The sequence below is a fragment of the Athene noctua genome, chromosome 4, assembly GCF_965140245.1.
Source record: "Athene noctua chromosome 4, bAthNoc1.hap1.1, whole genome shotgun sequence".
Taxonomy (NCBI): Eukaryota; Metazoa; Chordata; class Aves; order Strigiformes; family Strigidae; genus Athene; species Athene noctua.
The window spans coordinates 18,723,751-18,743,622 of record NC_134040.1 but is presented as its reverse complement, the minus strand read 5'-3'; the positions used below and the strand labels follow the sequence as shown (position 1 = coordinate 18,743,622).

General features: G+C 42.4%; 1 protein-coding gene across 17 annotated transcripts in view; it reads right to left on the bottom strand.

The window, feature by feature from the left end:
* SLIT2 (slit guidance ligand 2) overlaps positions 1-19,042 on the bottom strand; it is a 267,201-nt gene extending 248,159 nt beyond the window's left edge. For 16 of the 17 annotated variants that reach the window (XM_074904590.1, XM_074904584.1, XM_074904589.1 and 13 more), the window contains exons 1-3: positions 17,694-19,042; positions 15,742-15,813; positions 14,528-14,599 (exon numbers count right to left, since the gene is read on the bottom strand). In XM_074904590.1, the coding sequence (XP_074760691.1) occupies positions 14,528-14,599; positions 15,742-15,813; positions 17,694-17,869 (320 nt within the window). In that variant the 5' untranslated portion in view covers positions 17,870-19,042. Of the gene's footprint in view, positions 1-14,527; positions 14,600-15,741; positions 15,814-16,829; positions 16,982-17,693 lie in introns of those variants that run through there. The other variant, XM_074904591.1, reaches the window with a different exon arrangement.
* Positions 19,043-19,872: the final 830 nt, after the last annotated feature.

Here is a 19,872-nt window from a genome sequence, read left to right as displayed (position 1 = left end):
TTTAAAAAAATGCTATGAATTCACATGTAAGTGAATGCCAAAAAGGATACAGGCCAAAGCTGGAACACACAGACTAGTAACACAGTTGACAACAGCTTCCAGTTCAACAGTCACTCTGAAGAGTTTTCAATCTTTCTGAGCCATACAAGGAGTCCAGAAAACACATTCCTGTTTTAAAATGTTTCACTAATATACATGGTTCTCCAATATTTCCACTTCTGCAGGTGATCTCATACTTAATTTTGACTGAAATAGCAATATCTATCCAGAACACACACACATAATGGAACAAGAGACAGGCATGATCCCCTTTCTCCCTGGCACTGAAACCTAAGGGAAGCACAGATGGATCACAAAATCTATGACTATAGCCTGCAAATAACTACAGTTACCGTAGAGTATAAACAACCAGAAAAACTCCAGCCCCTTTTCTTCCAATGTGTGTTGGCAGAGAGCTCACTGCAGCTAGCTAGAAGGCAGCATTTCCCCTGGGACAACGGGAGAGGATAAACTTCAGTTGCATCAACTGCACTGTTCTCCCAGAACTGGCATGAAGTTCAAGGTGAAGCACTGAAGAAACAATGATGAGATATTCCATACTGCTACCGTTCAGTTTCTCAGCTGGCCTAAAAAAATTAGTGTTTCTCAAGCAACGGCAGAGAGCACAGAAGAAATGAAGGTTAGTGGTGTAAGCAGCAGAAAATGTACTGGAGAATTTCTAACATAGCAATACCTTGGACTGTAAAGTCCTTGGTAGTGACCAGAAATAAATGGATGAGGGACCAACATCATATCATTATTTCAATTTAACAAGACTGAGCCACAGTTGAAATTAAAATTGAAATATATGTAATTAAAATATTATACTATTTAAATTACAAGAATTAAAATATTTAAGTACTTTTTCTTCTGTTATTGAATGCATCTTTAGGAAGAGATTGGGCAAATTAACAGACCAGAACAGGTAAATTTTTGAACTCTTCATGATTAATTCAAGCAAAGGCCACATACTACCTAAAGTACACAAAGTATTTTAAATACTTCAGCACAAAGCTCCCAGACCTCAGTCTTCTAAACATAGTAAAGAAGAGAAAAGCATCTTCAGAATGAAGTGATAGAAGTATACGGATGGATCAATTTAAGGACAAAAAAGGAAAATCTCTGACAGATAGACAGGTAAAAAAGGTCTTTTAAAGTAAGCTCGATATCAATAGGCAGATAAAAAGTAGGTACAGACAAGCAATAGGTTACACTGTGAAGCAGACAACAGTAAGGTAAGCAAAAAAATTGGCCTGATTCAAGTTAGTGGTTCTAGAAAAAAAGTCTAGCTTTTCAGAAATGGGTGCATATCTGAGTTTTACTTGTCTTCTGCATGCAGCCAGGGGGATATGTAGAGGATGTCAGAGGTAAACTGCGAGGAGAGCACATTGCACTCCCAGTGACATGTATCCTACCCGATGAAGTCTGGCCACACCCCCAATCCATTCTGATGCCTCTCTCAAGTTTTCATGTCACAGTAACTGTGATCCAGTATCAATCATGCATGGAGGAGGAAGGCAGAAAAAAAAAAATCTTAATTACACTGTCTGCAGTGTAATCATCTGCAATTGCTATAATTCACAAGCAGGTCTGTATTTGTTTCCCAGACTTGTTACAGCCTTCACTAACTTGCTTCTGATCCCATTCTAACCAACTACATACAGCCAGGGAAGCTGTATGAGACTGCACAGCCTCCTCGGGCAAGTAAGTTGCTCCAATGCTTGACTGTCCTCACAGCCAAAAAGTTTTGCTCTTATATCTAGTCATAACCTATTGGTTCAATTTATGCCACAGCAATGAGCCTGGCTTAAGCTTTTTGATAACCACCTCACAGGTACTGGAAGGCTGCTATTTTGTTCCCCACAAGTCATCTTCCAGTGGGTTTTAGTTCAAGTAGATGCAATTCTAGCCATAGGCCCCCTCAAAGATAACTTGAGAACTGATCAAAGTTAAGAGCTGTTCCAAGTAAATTATTATATAAATCAGCTGCACTCTTTAATTAGAAATAGCCTATCCCATTGGGTGCACAGAGACTAAAAGCCTTCCGAAACTCTAAATACAAGGCACAGATGCATTTTATTCTACCAACTGCTTCAGGAAAGAAGACAGGCAGCTTCCAACTCACACAAAGTTAATGATAGAAGTCATTATTATTCATATCTCCTTCAGTTAGCTGAGAGAAGTAAATACACTGTGCATAGTAACACACAGTACTTCAGAGGATCACATCCACACCTACTGTTTGTCAGCAGAATATATTACTATCACACCCATTTAAAAATACCATGTAACATCTTTTTGCTAAAGTTCATTTGCAAAATATGCATAAACTTTAAAAGCACACAAACAATTTTCTCATTACATTTTAATTTTAAATGAAAGGACATGTCAGTAAAGAAACTTCTGACTGTTCATGCAACAGTACTTTCTACTCACAATGACTGAGCCCATCAGGCTCCTCAAGTAGTTCCAACAAGTTAAAGGGATATGCATATGTTGGGAAGGTCTAATATCAGTTCAGGCTTTATGAGTTCAGGAAATACAGAATGAACCTACAAAGTTATCAACTTGTCTTAAAACAGAAAGCTACTGCACAGCACCCAAGTCATCTCCATTGACTGGATTAACCCTTAAGTCCTCAAAACAGGACACTAGATACATAGGGTCAGAATAACAAACATCAGAATAACTGATGCCTGTTTCCTCACTAGGGAACTTTATATAGAGCTTGACTTAGGCTTACATCTGCAAGGAAGGCAAACCTTATTACTTTCCTACAAAAAACCATGTTGCTATTATCTGCCAGAGGCAGAGAACATCTGTGCCTCTGTGTCCAAAGCCGCAGTCTACTGAACTTCAACACATCTGGCAACTGCTGTCCGTGAATGCGACTTGCATGAACATATCAAGTGAGAAGGCAGCCCAAGAAGCAAAAGACCGTGCCAGTTTTTCCATTAAGAACTCTCTGCAAATATCTTCTTGTCTCTAGTCAAACTACTCATAATCTCATTAAACCTAGCAATATCAAGTTTACTGACCACATGAATAAAAATTGGAATCTGAGAAGTTCAGGGATGATCTTACAGCATTTGGATGCCTAAGTCAAAATTTTTCCCAGGTCAAGAACCACTTAAGCAGGGCTCCATTTTCCAGGCTAAAGAGTGACTAGCTAAGAAAGATATCCAGGTTTCAATTTAACATCAAATAAAGATTAGATGTTTTAGTAAAAATATTTTCTGAAAGGAAACAGGACAGACACTACTGCAAACTCAGTTTCTTGTGTAGGAAGTGGTGAAAGTTACTCTGTAAACTACAGTACATTGTACTAGTGTATACTACTTGAACACTATTTTCTGTCCTCCATTTTCTTCTCATATGGGGTTGATGTCAAGTACAAAATTACCACATTTCTCCCCTACCCCAACTGGTTCTCCATACATTATGCAGAACATTATTTTGCACAGAAAATCAAGAGTTTATACTCAATTTGTTTCCTTTAAGAGGTTTTCCAATATAAGCAGAGCTAGGGCAAGCTATTTACTTAGCTGGGCTCTTTTTTTTTTTTTTTCCACTAAGAAAAGAGAAACTAAGGCTGTTGTTTTCTGGAAACTTCTGTATTCCTTACTGTTTTAACAGACAGGATATTACTATAAATACCTGGTCATTACTTTAACTAATTCTGCCTATGGCACTAAAAAAAAAAGTGTGAAAAAGTGAAAACAAGGAAACTACAGGTTGGGCAGCCTCACCTCAATGCCTGGGAAGGTGATAGAGCAAGCCAGAAGCTATTTCTAGATACAGTAATAACAAGATGATGACTGGGAGTAGTCAGCATGCATTTACAATGGGAAATATCATGCCTGATGAGCCTGATAGCCTCCTACAATGAATAAGAAACTTGGCAGATGAGGGGAAGGCAGTGGATGTTGTTTATCTTGACTTCAGTAAAGCTTCTGGCACTGGCTCTCGGAACAGTTGTCCTCAGACTAACTGATGAAGTACAGGCTACAGAAGCAGATGGTGAGGTAGACTGAAAATTGTCTGAAGTGCTAAGTTCAAAGGGCTGTGATCAGTGGCACAAAGTCCAGCTGGAGCACACAGTCACCAGTGGTGTACCCCACATGTCAGTATTGGACCCAGTAGTGTTCAACATTTTCATCCACCACCTGAAGATGGGACAGAGTGCACCCTCCACATGTTTGCAGATGAGACAAAACTGAAAGGAATGACTGATGTGTGTGCACTGCCAGTCTGAGGAACCCAGACAGGCTGGACAACTGGTGTCATGGTTTAAACCCAGTCGGCAGACACCCTGCACCCGCTCTGTCACCCTCCCAGACCCCCAGGGAATGGAGGAGAGAGTTGAAGGGATAAGGGTAAGGAGACTTGTAGGCTGAGATAAAAACAATTTAATAAATGAAATAAAAATAAAATAATTACAATAATCATAGTAATAGGAAACACAAACAGGTAATGCACAATGTGATTGCTCACCACCCACTGACCGATGCCCAGCCTGTTCTTGGCTAGTGATCCCAGAGAGAGAATTCTGAAACCACCATCCTGAAAACCCTAGTGGAGCTTCCTGATCCAGCCTTTACCTATATACTGATCATGATGTTAGTTGATATGGAATATTCCACTGGCCAATTTGGGTCAGTTGTTTTGGCTATGCTTTCCTCACAGCTTCTTGCGTACCTGCACACTAGCAGGACATCAGAAGTTGAAAAGTCCTTGATTTCTTAGCAACAACTGAAACATCAGTACATTATCACCATTCTTTTCATACCAAATCCCATACTGAATACAAAACACAGCACTATTCTAGCTACTAAGAAGGAAGGAAAAAACCCCCATTAGCTCTATCCCAGACAAAACCAGGTCAAAAAGGACAGGGTCAAAAAGTAACCTCATGAAGCTCAAAAGGGAAATGCAAAGTCCTGCACCTGGGGAGGAATAACCCCATGCACTAGCACATACTGGAGAACCACCAGGTAGAAATCAGCTTTACAGAGAAAGACTTGGGTTCCTGGTGGACAAGAAATTAAACTCTGAGCCAGCAATGTGCCCTTGCAGAAAAGGCCAACAGCATCCTGGTCTGTATTAGGAAGAGTACTGCCAGCAGGTCAAGGTGGGCAATCCTTCCCCTCTACTCAGCACTGGTGAGACATCTGGAGAGCTGTGCCAGTGTTGGACTTCCCACTACAAGAGACACTGACATACTGGAGCAAGTGCAGAGAAGAGCCATGAAGATGATTAAACAGATAGATTGAAGCACCTGTCACAGCAGGAGAGGTTGAGAGAGCTGGGACTGTTTAGCCTGGAGAGGAGAAGGCTCAGAGGGATCTCACTGTGTATAAATAAATTATGCTCTTCCTTCTCAAGTAAGGAAGACTAAGACAGACTTCTCAGGGATGCACAGTGAAAGGACAAGAGGCAATGGACACAAATCAAAATAAAGGAAGTTACTTTTAAACTAAAGAAAAATGTTTGTGAGGGTGGTCAAACTCTGAACAAGTTGCCTGGAGAGACTGCCGATTCTCCATCACTGAAGGTATTTAAAACCCAACTGGAAACAGCCCTCAGCAACCTGCTCTGATTGACCTTGCATTAATCAGTGGCATGGGACTAGACAATCTACAGAAGCTCCTTCAAACCTCCACAGTCCTGTGAGGCTAATTCATTATATTTTATTCTATAAAGCATACCACAAAGAAGGAAAGAGAAGTTATAAAACCTCCATAAAGTAATATAGGATCAAGTATCAGATGAAACTAGGATGATATGACAACACCTGGGATTACTTCCAAGAAAAAAAAAGCAAAGGAAGAGGGGAGGAGAAGGTCATCTGTTAGACAGAATTTAGCTAGAGTTTGGACAGATTGTTTAGAAAGACAAGAAGGGCCTGCAGATAGTCTAGATAGGCTTATAACTGTCTTTCTGGAACTAAGTTACCAAAGTAAATCTTCAGTCAAGTATTTTTCTTTAGCACCTGTACAGGCATCCTGCCAAACTAGTCAGAAAGGCTGGTGTGTATTAAAAAAATTAAGGGAGACTTTGCCACACTGTATTTGATTATTAGTCTAGACTATTATTAAAGACAAGCCAGCACAATGTACTACATACTATGAAGGAAAAGAAAACATTTTTTCTGATGAAGTTTCAACCAGACTCCTCAGAATAAATGAGGTAATACAACAGTATGAGCCACTGAAGTGGCAGCCATGCAGCCAGATCCCTCATACTTTTTGGAGTTTAACTGTAAAATTCCAGATAGAACTGTGGCTTCTGCAGTTAAACTACAGGGCATCTCAGATATTCTTTGAAATACACTGTATTAAAATGTAACGACAACTCAATTTTCACCTGTGGCCATCTAACATTAAGTCTGTTTGGTTTTTTTAAAAATTGAACTTGCTCTCCAGACAAATGATTTTTACAGAGTAAAAGTAAAATGTATAGCTTTAAGTTTAGTATCAGTGCTCTGTAGCATCAATTTAAAATAGGTTCCAAACACAAAACACTATCTGAAACAAAAACATTGACACAACAGTTCTGTAGAATCAGATTTGGTTTCAACATTTTGCAACAGTGCAAATTACCCATTTCAGACGAAGTAAGAAAGAAGAGCATCCAGCAAACAATGTCACAAAAGATGAGCACAAAACAGATGTGGGAAAAATAAACAGCCTTCTTGCCCTGGAATTTGTAAAAAGGTCTGCAAAGAGCAAACAGGACTTCTCACTGCAATTTGACTTCTAGACCTATAAAAGGAGTCCCATGAGAAAATACACTCGGATGAATAAAATATACTAAAAATAATACCAAACGTTTCCAAGGCTTTTAAAAGAAGAACATTGCTCTTGGAGAAAGTTTTATCAAACATTTTTGTAGCATTCTGCAAAACATAGATGTCATCTGATTTTTTAAATTCCATTAGAACACTGCATCTTTTTAAATACTGTCTTCCAAGACAGCCTTTGTCTATTTCTGATTTAACAGACATTTTTAGAGAAGATACTTGAAGTTGCTTTGACAATAGTCTGCTAATACAGAATAATCACTATCGGGTTTTTTTTTTGAACTATAAATACAGGTGCCCCAGTACAATTCATGTAAGATGGTCTCACATTCCTTGGGTAAGTGATTAGCACCGCAGGCTTCATGGTCTCCTCCTTGTTCCAAGACGAGGAATGTGCTATGCACTGCCCTTAAACTATGTAGGATTAGCTATGAGAAGGATTTTTCACATCCGTGATTAACAAGGAATAACTGTTCACCCCCTTCAGGGCTGTTCAAAAATGTATTCTCTACCTGATCTCATTCTTCCACTACCTATCACACATGTGTGAAGGTATTAACCCTTCAAATGCTCAAATATTCAGACTGAAGCCAGACAGTTGATTAAGTATCAATGCTTTAAGAGGAAGAATATTAAAACATCAAGCAGCCTTAAAAAATAAGCACATGCATTAGCACCTCAGGTTGTAGACAATCCAACCTAGACCTTCCCGGCTGAAGTAGTCAGAAACTGTTCAGAATGTACCCCAACTGAAAAATTAATTCTCAGGCTCCAGTAATGAACTTGGACACAAAAATGAAGACCAGGATTCAGTGTGAAAAAAAGTTGGAGAGTAACTTCTAGCTAAAGAGCTAAGAATTCATTTTAAGAGCTCAGTACAGCTTCCATACCATACAAAACAAGGTCTTACCACCAAAAAAGCTACTTTCATTGAGTCTACGTATAGTCAAGCACAACAGGATGAAATATATTCATTTACTGCCTGTTCTTTTAGCCATAACAGTGACACAAACAATTCCTGGAACAGCAGCGGTGACTCCACTACTAACAGCACTTTTCACCAGGTGTCCTAAAATTCCACATTAGCCTTTAAACTTCAAATCTAAGTCTCTGAAAACTGGAAAAAAAAATCAGATTTTGCTTCTGTTAAAACTGCAAAGCTGCATCTTAAAAACAGACCACATTTGGCATCTTTTACAGAAGTCCCTGCTCCTGAACTCTGATCGTGTAGCTCTGTGCAAGTGGAATCTGGGATTTTTATACTTTTCTGCAACTGAAAGGGCTATATTCTATCAGAGATTCAAAACCAAGAAAAAGTTCAGACAAATTAATTAATTTGCCATTAATTAATTAATGGCATTAATTTACTGACACAACTAATTTAAAGAATCACAGAAAATTCTGCTATTTCTCTTTTAAAAGCCACTGTTTTCCTACTTGGAATTTATATTTTATGGATCGAGTCAAATAATTGGAGTAAAACTGCAATCTTATGACACACATCATCAATACATAATAAAAAGATAGCACAGATTTATTTTAATCTCTGGAAAGCATGTGTTATCCCATCAATGATAAAGTCTTCACACTAAGAAATTACACATAATATAGTGTGACCCTTTCCTAGAGTAGACAAAGAGCAGTACTAGTTTATTTAGTGTATTTTGAAACAGCTGCTAATTCCCTTGATAACTGCCCAGGAATGCTAGGTAGTATTGCCCAAGACAATCTGTATTTGGGTTTCATCCTAGATGGAACATTTTATTTCTTACTCCTACCCGCTATGCATGCCTTTGTAAGATGAGATGCTCTGTAAAACTCCATACATTCAGAGATCATGGTAACTCATGAGTGAGTTTGGGGTTTACAATTTCAAAACTTGCTAATACTGCTTAATAATTTACCACATTTATCAGAATAGGTTAGAGCCCGAACAGATAACTCTAACCATGTAATATGTGAAATATGGCTAAAAACCACTTTTATACTGAATCCATTTAATATCTTTGACAAGATTAATTCTTATGTATTGAGGTTATAATTAAGCACTTGCTGCAGAAGCTGTAAACAACAGTTTCACATACAGATTTATATTCGGAAAAAGACATCCAAGTAGTACTTCAGTTTGTTTACCAAGTAGAAAAAGCTTTTCCTTGAAACTATGTAGTTGAAATACACTTTTCCTTCTGTGCTGTGACACATCTCTAAGTTTCAAATTTTTCATCCACAACATGAACAAAACTTTAATAATTTTCAGTACTACTCAAACACAAATAAGCAAACTCATAAGCAAATATTCTCTTCATCTTAAATTTTAGTAACTTGTTGCAATGCACTTGTGGAGATGGAGTCCCAATAAATCACAAGTAGAGACAATTCTCTGGCTTGTTATTTTAGAATTATGTTGTAAAAATTTAGAAAAATGCATGAACCATAACAAAACATATAATTCTTCAAATAGTTCTTTCTCCATCATTCATTAATACATTGTAAGAAATGTGAAAATACAACATAGATAGCTTTCAGTTTAAAAGCCGTTTCAAGTATCAACTTGAAATGGTACAACCCTTACAGCATTCTTTTCTTGAACTAAGGATTTCAGCTTACTCACACCATGTAGTTCTGAGGGACTGGATTTCAGGAAGGTATAGTCAGGGTAAATATTTAGCTCAGCTATTAACTCAGAAGTTGCAGTTTTTCTAGAGCCTGTGAAAGTAACATTTTGCCACCACGCTGGCTTTAAGCACAAATAGGTTTCATGAGGTTTGTGGGTTTTTGTTTGTGTTTTCTTCATTAGTTTTAAGACTATACAGGTAGCTCTTTAGAACTATTAAGATGATTAACTGACATTTCAGAAACAAATTCTATTAATTCAAGTACCAAAAATATAGGGGCTTGGCCTAGAAACATTTTAGGCCACACAAGTAACCTTTCTCACAAAAGTAATCAGTGGGACTACTCATGCAAACCAAGTTATTCACGTGGTAAATGTCTGCAGAATCAGACTACAAATTAGCATTTTAGGGGCATACTGCTGCCTCAATGGATTATTCACAAATACAGAAAGAAAAATGTGAGGAGTTTTCAAACGACTGCTGTAAACTCTTCCTATCCTGACATCTTTTGGATGTTTAACATAGTCTTAGAATGATCACAGCTGGCATCTCAACTGCTAGACATAGAAAAATTATTAGGAAAAGTTATGATTAAAAACAATGTTCCTATCAGCCAAAAAATATTTTTTCTTAAATGAAAAGGTAATTGCTATATAAACAAGTGAAGAATATATTTAGCCCTCCAAACCTGACTACATTGTATTTCTGGAGTAAGCAGAACTGTAAGGAAATTTTAGACTTCAGTACCTTATAATAGAACTGGTTCAACAGTCTATAGCAGCTGTCTTCAACCAATTTTTATACTTCCCTCCAGATGACAATAGGCTGTAAAAACACTGGGATATTTTGAGCAGTAGCTGCAACACCACATAAGAAGGTGATCTTGGGGATAACAATTGACTACACTTTTAACAAGTAATTTTTAAAGCTGTGTCTATTAACAGTGCTAGTTTTCAGAAAGTGGAGATTTTCAGTTTATCTTTACATTGTTTTCTTAAGAGACTATTTCAAACCATCATAAACATCACACCCAAGATGACAGCTTCATAAAGAAAGAAGAAACAAGTATTTAATTTTACATTCTCATAAGGAATCATTTCAACAGGTTTTGTCTCCCATAATAAGCAGTAGTCTCTAGAAATTCTTAAATGTTGTGGAAATTCTCCATACCTCGAGTCTTTGTGCCCTCTGAAACCCACCACTGATACATGACTGTGGCCTATGTAAGAGAGGTTCAGAGCACATAACAGGTCACATCCCAGTCTTTTCTTTATGAGACCTGCCCTGTACTGCATGGCCATATACTCTTGAGAGGCCCAACTCTTAGGAACATGGGCTCATTATATAGGTTACTAGTTAATATAGAAAGTCCTGCAGATGTTAAATACAGGACAGACAAGATCATAATTAATCCAAAAGGTTTTGACACTGCTTCAGAATGTACACAAAGCTACAAGCTGTCCCATTGACTGAAAAATGCGGTGTACATAATGAACTTCCAAGGAAGGCTGTTTCAGCAGACAAAGTATCTACACAACACAACAGACCATGCAGTTCAAGATACAGGCTGTGAAGAAAGCCATATGAATGGCAGACTTACTAGCACAGGCAGTGTTGTACCTAACTGGTTTGGACCAGAGCTAGCACCCCCTTAAGAGCTGAGCCTTCAGACAAGGCTGACAGATTATAACTAAATGAACACTGCAGTGTATACCCATTTGACTGAAGACTTTTCAGAGATGTATCCAACTAAAAGGGTTATAGCAAAATCATCTTCAGCTTCACCAGGGTCCCTCCAGCAACTAAAGTTCCCAACAAACCTAAAACTTGATTAAGCTGCCAGCTTCCATCTTGTTTTCCCTCCCAGTTCTTATGTAGCAGGTACTACCATACAGTCATTTCTTGCTAACTGAACACTTGAATTTTTACAGTGGGGCTGCTATAGTAACAATCACTTGTTACAGCAGTATTTATTGTGGTTTTGGTTTCCATTGCATTTCTGTAATTACACTGGTGTGACAAAAATTCCTGTTATGGACCATATTAGGTCTGAATAGCTTTGTGCACATACTACTACATATATCCAGTATACTAGAGATTTGTTGTTGCTTTACTAAACTATAACAGAAACATTTTTATCCACCTGAGAGGTATACATGGATTTAATCAAATTATATCTTAAGCAGTTCTCTTCTGAAGAGAAGGTTAAGAGATTAATTTTGCAAAGTGCTTCAGGTCTTCACTTCCCACAGAGGGAGTTGAGGATATTCAGCATCTTCCATGATCAGATCTACAAGTGAGTATTCATGACAAATAGCTCACCGATCAACCAAACAGTTCCTTGGACATCAGAGTAACTGATCTAAAGAAATGATCTTGTAACTGAAATTTCAGTTAAAAAACAAAAAAATCCCAAACCACCACATAACCTGGAGAGATAGAGTTTGTTTTTTTTTCCCCCAAAGAGAAAGTACTGTGAAAGTCTGTTCTTCACATTAAAGACAGTACTGAACTACAGGAAACATTTTAAAATTCAGCCTGTATACACCAGCACAAGATATTCCAACATAAGGAATATTATACATGAACAATCTTATAAATCAAACTGAGTTCATTTAAGTTGCAGTAAGGTTCACTTATACCTTCCACTGGCATGCTAAAAGGACTGCATCAGGTATTCTTTGACAGTAGCTTGGCACATTGCACTTACAGTGGAAATGTGACATCTTACACTTACACACTGGAAAAAAAAGCTTTAAAGTGCTTGCTATCTAAATGTATAAAAGAAAATACTTGAAGGAAGTATCCACAAGTTCCCTGAGAAATCGTTTTGAATTTCAGAATCCCGAGGAGATGAATTGGCTGTCAGATAACAATGTGCCTTCATCAGATGGACTTGGCAGTTGTAAACAAGAGGAATTTTCTCAGCTTTTCCTCACAAATATGAAATATTTGCTCTTAGCCAACAGCTGGGGCAGTTTAAAGATATCCTGCATATATATTCAAATTACAAGTCATCCACACACCTAACACTGACTGAATTCCAGCAAATTAAAGAAATTCTGACAAGTACTGGAACAGATGCAAAACAATTCTCAAGACAAAAGAGAATCTAACTTTTGTCTAAATGACTAAATTTTCAAACATCATCCTTTGCCCGCTGAAGGGTGAACAAAAAAAAAATCTGAAGTAGCCACAATTATCAGAATTTCTCTTTGGAACTGGTATCTTGCATAACTGGAAAATATCTGTTGCTTTCCACAGGATTTTACAGATATATCAAGAAAAAAAAAAACAGAAAAAAACAGGCAATGTAATGGCAAAATGTGAACACAGCAGACAAATAAGTTTTAACTACTGAAGGTTTTTTTCCTAGTATTTCAATTCTATACTTCAGAAACCTTACCACTAAATGCCTCAAAATTATGACACAAGTTAAAATAATTTTGGAAATATTGTTAATAAATAACATAGAAGGATTTTGCTTTGAGATAATCAAGAAATAAAGCTGATAATAAACTGTTTTAAAATTTAGCGAGTGTTTGGTATCTTGGTGTCAAACCACATTCACAGTGAAAGCATGGATCTTTTAATGTTTATTAATGCTTCGTGTATGTGTACTGACTTTTGCAATGTGAACTACACTGCTGTTTAATTTTTTAGCTATACCCTATAAACTAAATTTAGGAATGTGTATATATTATTCCAATATATCCCTCAGCAGGAGAAGCTGTACTAAATTTCCATGCTTTGTACAAAGTTAAAACACGTTGTAAAAAAGCATTGCATTAACTATTTTAATATGACTGAAAAATCTGACTATGCATTTCTAAGAGCAATCAATCTCATTAAAATTTATTCAGAAAATGTTGCACTATATAACAACACTTTCAATTCTTAGGTCAAAAGTTACTCTGGTTTATTTGAAAAAATGAGGTAGTTATCTCAAGTACATGATATTTCAACTATTACAGAAATATCATAATTACACTGGTGGTTACTAAGTCTCTTGAATAGCTTTGTCTATATGACTGAACCATAATGGTTTGTGGGATTTTTTGTTTTAAACACACAGCAGCTGTGGATACAGAACATAACTTCAATAAGACAAACAGAACGTCTAGGCCAATTCTGCTTTTCAATGGAGTAAAGCAGAAATACTTTTATGAAGTTAATGCAGCAGAAAATAAAAGAGTAAAGACGACCTCAGAGGCAACCTTAAAGAAAAAAGGTGATAATGAAAATGCAGCAACTAACATTTCTAATAATGAAGACACTAGAGTTTGATATAAACATACATTAATACAGTGGCATTCTTGGACTTGCCTAGCTCCAAACTGAAATTCTCTCAATCAGCATGTTGCCTTTAAGGAGTCCCAAACTGTACGATACATTTAAAAAAATATTTTCATTTGAGGAAATGCAACAAAATAAGGCTCGTACTGAAAATTAAGCGACTATTATAAAAAGCTAAACCAGTTTGGGAATTACTTATTTTCTATGTCGTACTGAAACCAAGAAGGTGTTTGCACTTCAACTTCACCAGACAAGATCCTCCCATCCTCATTCCATTCTCTCTCTCCACAGTACTCAGTATTTTTTTTTCAAAGTCCAAATCCAATTAATTTTTGAAAGCTAACATGTTTTTTCTAAGCCTTTGTAAAAGCTTTAATAATATAAAAAGTAGAATTTAATTACTGCTTTCATACTATGTAACAACACTTTAACTAGCAGTTAAGGCATTGTATAAAACATCCAACATCTCCAAGACTAACATCTAACACTGTACCTCAGACAACAGGCTTTTTTAGGTGCATTCATGCACCTAAAAGTCCTTGTGGAAAAGTATTTGATAGTATTCAAGGTATTTCCTACAAGACAATTGCAGTTTACACCTCAAACTGACTGCTCATGAAAGCTTCCCCCACTCAAGTCCTATACATACTGCTTGAGAATCTCTTACTTCTCTTGTGTCTCAATAAGGATAGTTGTCCAAAGTTTAAAAAAAATAACAACAAAAAAATCAGAGGCCCAAGTACCTTCTCATACATTTAGAATTAAAAATACTTACAGTCTCTCCAGTTCTTTTAAATCCTGGAATGCTCCTCTCTCAATAGCACTAATCTTGTTCTCCATGAGCTGACTGAAATACATAAATTTTCATATATATTAAAGGCAACAACATATTAATTAAAACGGTACAACAGTTATTCTTGAGTGACATCCACTTCAACCTTCCAGACCCTGTCATCAACACATTACATGGACTCCTATACCCAAAAGAGGAAAAAAATCCTCAGTAAAATAAATAGATATTACATTTGTTCATTTACTTTAAGAGTTCCAATTTAAAAAGTTACACATATGCATATATGCTGTGTGCACACAAGCACATATATCATTGCTCTTGGGCAAGTTTTAAGACTCCAGTTGAACAGTATGAAGGTGATATTAGTCTCACATGAGAACAGCAAAACAAAAACACTGATGTTGGGAAACAACATCAGTGAAAGACTGCAGAGATTGTAATCATAGTATTTTTGTTTTGTAAAAAAATTAAAAATTTCTACAACATATTCTGCTTCAGAGAGAAACAGAAAAGGATTTTAAATAGTCTTAACAAATAAGCTAAGTAAATTCTGAAGGATTTTAAAGTTTGTATTATATTTAAAAAAAAACAAAACAAAAAAGAATACAGAATTAAGAGCTTCATAATGCTTGAAACAAAAGCATTTACAAAAAAACCACCCCACAAACACAAAACCAAATCATTCCTTCCTCAAATTCACTGTTAAAGTGTTTCCTCTTTACCCAAAATACGTAGAAAAGCCTAATCATCACCTGGGACTTGCTCTTAAATTCAGTAAAGGAATAACTTTTTTTTCTTAATGAATTCACTTACACTTCAGGTTGAGAGTACCAATTTTCAGTGCAAACTGTAAACTTCCTAACCTTAAACTGAAGTCACCCCAACAGTTTTTCAACCGATTTTAGCAATTAAAACAATCTTACTTGTAAGCTACATGTAAAATTAAATGCTCAAATTCTGATCAACTTAAAGAGAAATTAAATAAATTTAAATAAATTATTGTTAAGGCAATTGGTAGTTTATTCATATCAGTGTGTAGCACATGGGGGAGGGGCTGTAAACTGAGATGCAATAGCACAGTAGTTAAAAAGTGATAACCCACCCAGTTTATACACTGAAAGATAACTAGTTCAATGGTTTCTATAACAAAATGTAGCAACAGTCCTAAAAGGTATCAGTGATAGAGGAAAACTTACAGAACTCGAAGGTGCCTTAGACCAGCAAAGTCAGTCTTGGTGATTCTTGTGATGTTATTTCCGTTAAGATCCCTAAGAATAATAATTTACAAGCAGCAAAATTAAAACATTCCAACGTTACTTTTAAATAGTTCTGTTTGTTTCCCTGGGCACAGCATTTTCAGAAATTAGGAGATGTAAACGAACCCAGTGATCAATTCCTACAACATCATGTGAGTTCCTGATTTCCAAGTGACTGAACGAAGGTTTATCTTGAAAGCAGAAGTTTCAAACTTTGTAATAAGAGACCCTTATGAAGTTAGTTTTGCCTGCCATTATAAAGCTCCAATCTGCGTTTAACAATATCGAAGAGTCAAAACGTGTCTGAACATTGCTATAACTGTATTTAGAAAACCACTAAAGCTACTATATAGATAAGCTACAGTATTTGATTGTTATAAAAACTAGATAAGTAACTGAAATCAAGGCCATTTTCACCATTTTTAAGCAGCTCTCAGCTTTCATAGTACTCCTACAAAGGCAGAATAGAGTTTAACTTCCTGTAGCCAACATTAGCTTTCAAACAAACATAAGACTGCTGGAAGGTAAGTGATGGGAAACATTTTATGAAAACTAAACTCTTCACTTGCTGCACAGGAAGCTATACTGACTGCAGAATGCAAACCGTGTTCAAAAGCAACAGAAAACTGTATTTAGGCCCTAACACTGCCGTTACGCTTCAGCACTACTTTCTCTTCTGGAGTTATATGCCCCTTCTTCATAGCGTTTTGGAGTCAAGATGTAAACTTCCATCAATTCCAATCACCACAAATAAAACCAGACTTTGCCATTCCTGAGGTATGCCATTAGGAAGTGGTATTACATGGAAACTATCCTTACAATTACAGCTCATTCCCAATGTATCTAGGAAAAAAAAAAATTTTTTGTGTTTATACCACATGTGGCCAAGACACCACTGTAAAGAAACCACACAAGTCTCAGCAAAAACGCGTCCCTGATACTTCCTGAGTGAAACTCATCAGTCGAGACGTGTGCTCATAGGCCAATATTTAAACGACTTACTACAGAGTAAAAAACAACGTGCTCACCTCTTCCACTCCTTAGACCCTTCTGAAAGGCAGCCCGATATGATAAATAACCGACCACATCCTTGCTCTCTCTCAAGGCTGGAAAATACCCCGGCCAGAGGGCACGCGAACGGTCTCAAAAAGCGGATGGGGGGAGGGATCACAGGGCACAACTTCGCGGCGCGTGAGTGGGAAAGAGGCTAGCAGACCCCAGCGTGCCCTCGCCCAAAGGCAGATGCGCGCCCGCCCCGGGGCTGAGCCCCGCCGGGCTCCAGCTCCACGCCAGGACAGCGGGCGGCTGCGCGCCCCCGCCCGCCCGCCCCGCGCGGAGCCACCGCGGCACCCGCCGCCGGCGGGGCGGGAGCAAGCGCTGCGCGCCCGCGGAGCTCCGCCGCCCGCCCCGGGGCCTGCCTGCGCCCGCGGAGCGCCGCGGCCCGGCTCCTCCCCAGCGCCTCGGGGAACGCAAGCCGCGGTAGCGAAGTTTGCCGGGAAATGGGCGCCGGCGGGGGGAGAGGCCGCTCCGCCGCCGCCTCGGGGCGCCCCCCGGGCCGCGATGGTGCCCGCCCCGCCGCCCCCGCTCCCACTGCCCGCGGCGGCGGGAGCCGCGCTCCGCACCGCGGCTTCCCGGGATGAAAGGCAGCGGCTGGGAGCGGCGTCTACCTCTCCCCTGTCTCCGCGCATCGCCGTTAAGCGGGCACCGCCAGCAGCCAGGAGAGGGAACGGAAACACCCCCCACCTCCCCCCACCACCACCACACACACGGGGCGTCGGGACCCCGAACCGGGCCGGCGCCGGGGGGCCACCTCTGCCCCGCCAGCCGGCGGGAGCCCTGACGGGAGCCGGGGGCCGAGGGGCGCCCGCCGCCGCCCCGGCCGGGTTACTTACAGCCTCTCGGTGTTGCGGGGGATGTTCCTCGGGACGCCGCGCAGCGCCAGCCCGTGACAGTCCACGGTGCTCCCCGAGCAGGAGCACTGCGCCGGGCACGGCTGCGGCGCCACCTCGCCCGCCATCGCCAGCAGCAGCCCCAGGGACAGGGTGAGCTTCCCCCAGCCGCACATCATCACCGCCCGCTGCCGCCCGGCCGGGGCCCGCCGGCCTCGGCCCCGGGGAGGCGCGGGGCGCGCCGCCCTCCTCCTCGCCGCGGGGAGCGCTCGGGCAACTTTCAGGGTGCGGAGAAAGCGAAGTCCTTTCTATCCAAAGCCAAGACGAGAAAACAACCCCGGCAGTGAGGTGGGTGGCACCGATCCGCGGCTGAAGGCAACTTCGCTCGGAGGGGGGCCGGGCCCGGGCCCTCCCTCGCTAGCCCGTCGGGTGCCGGGAGAGGCGGCACTTGGGTCTCGTCTTCAGACGCTCCCTGCGAAGGCGAAGCAGACCCACGGGCTCAGGGTACGGCGGAGTTTGGCCAGCTCCTTATCTTCTTCCTCGCCCCTTTCAAAGCCGGGACTCCCCTCCGAGCGCCCGGCTCGAGGCCGCGGAACCCCGTCCGCACAAACGGCGCGCTTCCTCCGCGGCGGCCCGCGCAGCGCAGCAGCCGCTCCCACGCGCGTCCCCCGCCGCGGGCCGCTCACAGCCCCACGGGGGGCGGCGGCGGGGCTGACACCGCGCACACACCGCCCTGCCAGAGGCGCCTCAGCAAATCATACCCCTCTCGCAGGCATTCATCAAACTGTCTCACGGAAGGAGGAGGGAGGGAGGGGAAAAAAAAAAGTCAAACACAGAAGATGATGTTGGGCTTGGCTTTCCACCCCCCGCGCCCCCTCCTGCTGTAAGCTCCCAAGCCAAGTTTAGCAGGAAAGGGCTGGTCCTAGAGCACGATAATAATAAGCAGCTCGAGAAGTGATTCGTTGCCCTGCTGGAAGGGAGTTCATCCACGACCTCCTTCTCCTCGGTGACAGATCACAGCTATAGATCCTCCTGTGATCCCGGGAGCACGGCGAGGCAGAGCAGATAACGAGCGACGTGCGGCAAGAGCGGGAGGGGTGTGGGGGGGGGCGTTATTCTGCTCCCCGCGGTCTCCCGGATACCGTGGCTTTGCTGCGGCAAAGGCACCTGATGGGAAAGGTAGGAACTGCTCAGTCCTTCCAGGTGAGGCCAGTTCAGCAGCTCCTGGGGTTGCTGCAGGAAAGGGAGCAACTTTCCTCCTCTCCCGGAGCCCGCCGAGGCACAGCGTCTCGGGGAGCGTTTGCGCCCCTTCCCCCGCTCCCGCCGGTGCACCTGGGCTGCCGGTGCTGGTACCGAACAGCTCGGCCCGGCCCTCGGCTCCCTGGCGGCGGCGCTCCTCCGGCGCGGAGGGAAACGGCGGAGGGGGGGGGGGGGGGGAAGCGGGAGAAGGGAGACGACACGCCGGCTCCTTCCCTCGCACCCCGAGTCTCTCCGCTTGAACAATAGGATGGCACCGCCGCACGCAGGCCGGCTCTCCTCCCCGCTGCAAGGTGCCTGCCGCCGCCCGCGGAAAGTGCTCCCCGAGAGCGGCCGCCAGCCGAACCGCCGCCGGCACCTGGCCCAGAGCTCCCCACGCGGCCGCCGCCTGCCTCGCCCGGCGCGGCGCCCCTCGCCCCGCTCCCACGGAGCTGGGAGCGCCCCACGCGCCGCCCTATATAGGGGCGGCGGGGCCGCGCCTCCCCGGCCCCGCCCGCAGCGCCCCGCGCCGCGCTCACTGGCTGCGCCGCCGCCCGCCCCGGCCCGGCCCCGGCCCGGCCCCGGCCCCGGGCCCGGCCAGCGCGGGAGGGGGGGGCGGGGGGGCTGCGCGGCGCCGCCGACAATGAATGAAAGTTGGGGCAGCGCGGAGGCGGCGGGGAAGGCAGGTCCGCCCCCCCCGCCCCCCCGCCCCGGGAGCGCGGCGGAGCTCCCCTCTCCAGCCCCCCCGCCGCGCGGGGCGTGGAGTTGTGGCGCGGAGTTTGGGAGGCAGCCGCGGCCCGCGGGGGTCGGGCGGCCCGCGGGGGTCGGGCGGCCCGCGGGGGTCGGGCGGCCCGCGGGGGTCGGGCGGCCCGCGGGGCAGAGCGGGCCGCGGGGCCGGGGTCCGCCGCCGCGCTTTGCCGGGGGGGTGGGGGTCTGGAGCGTCGCC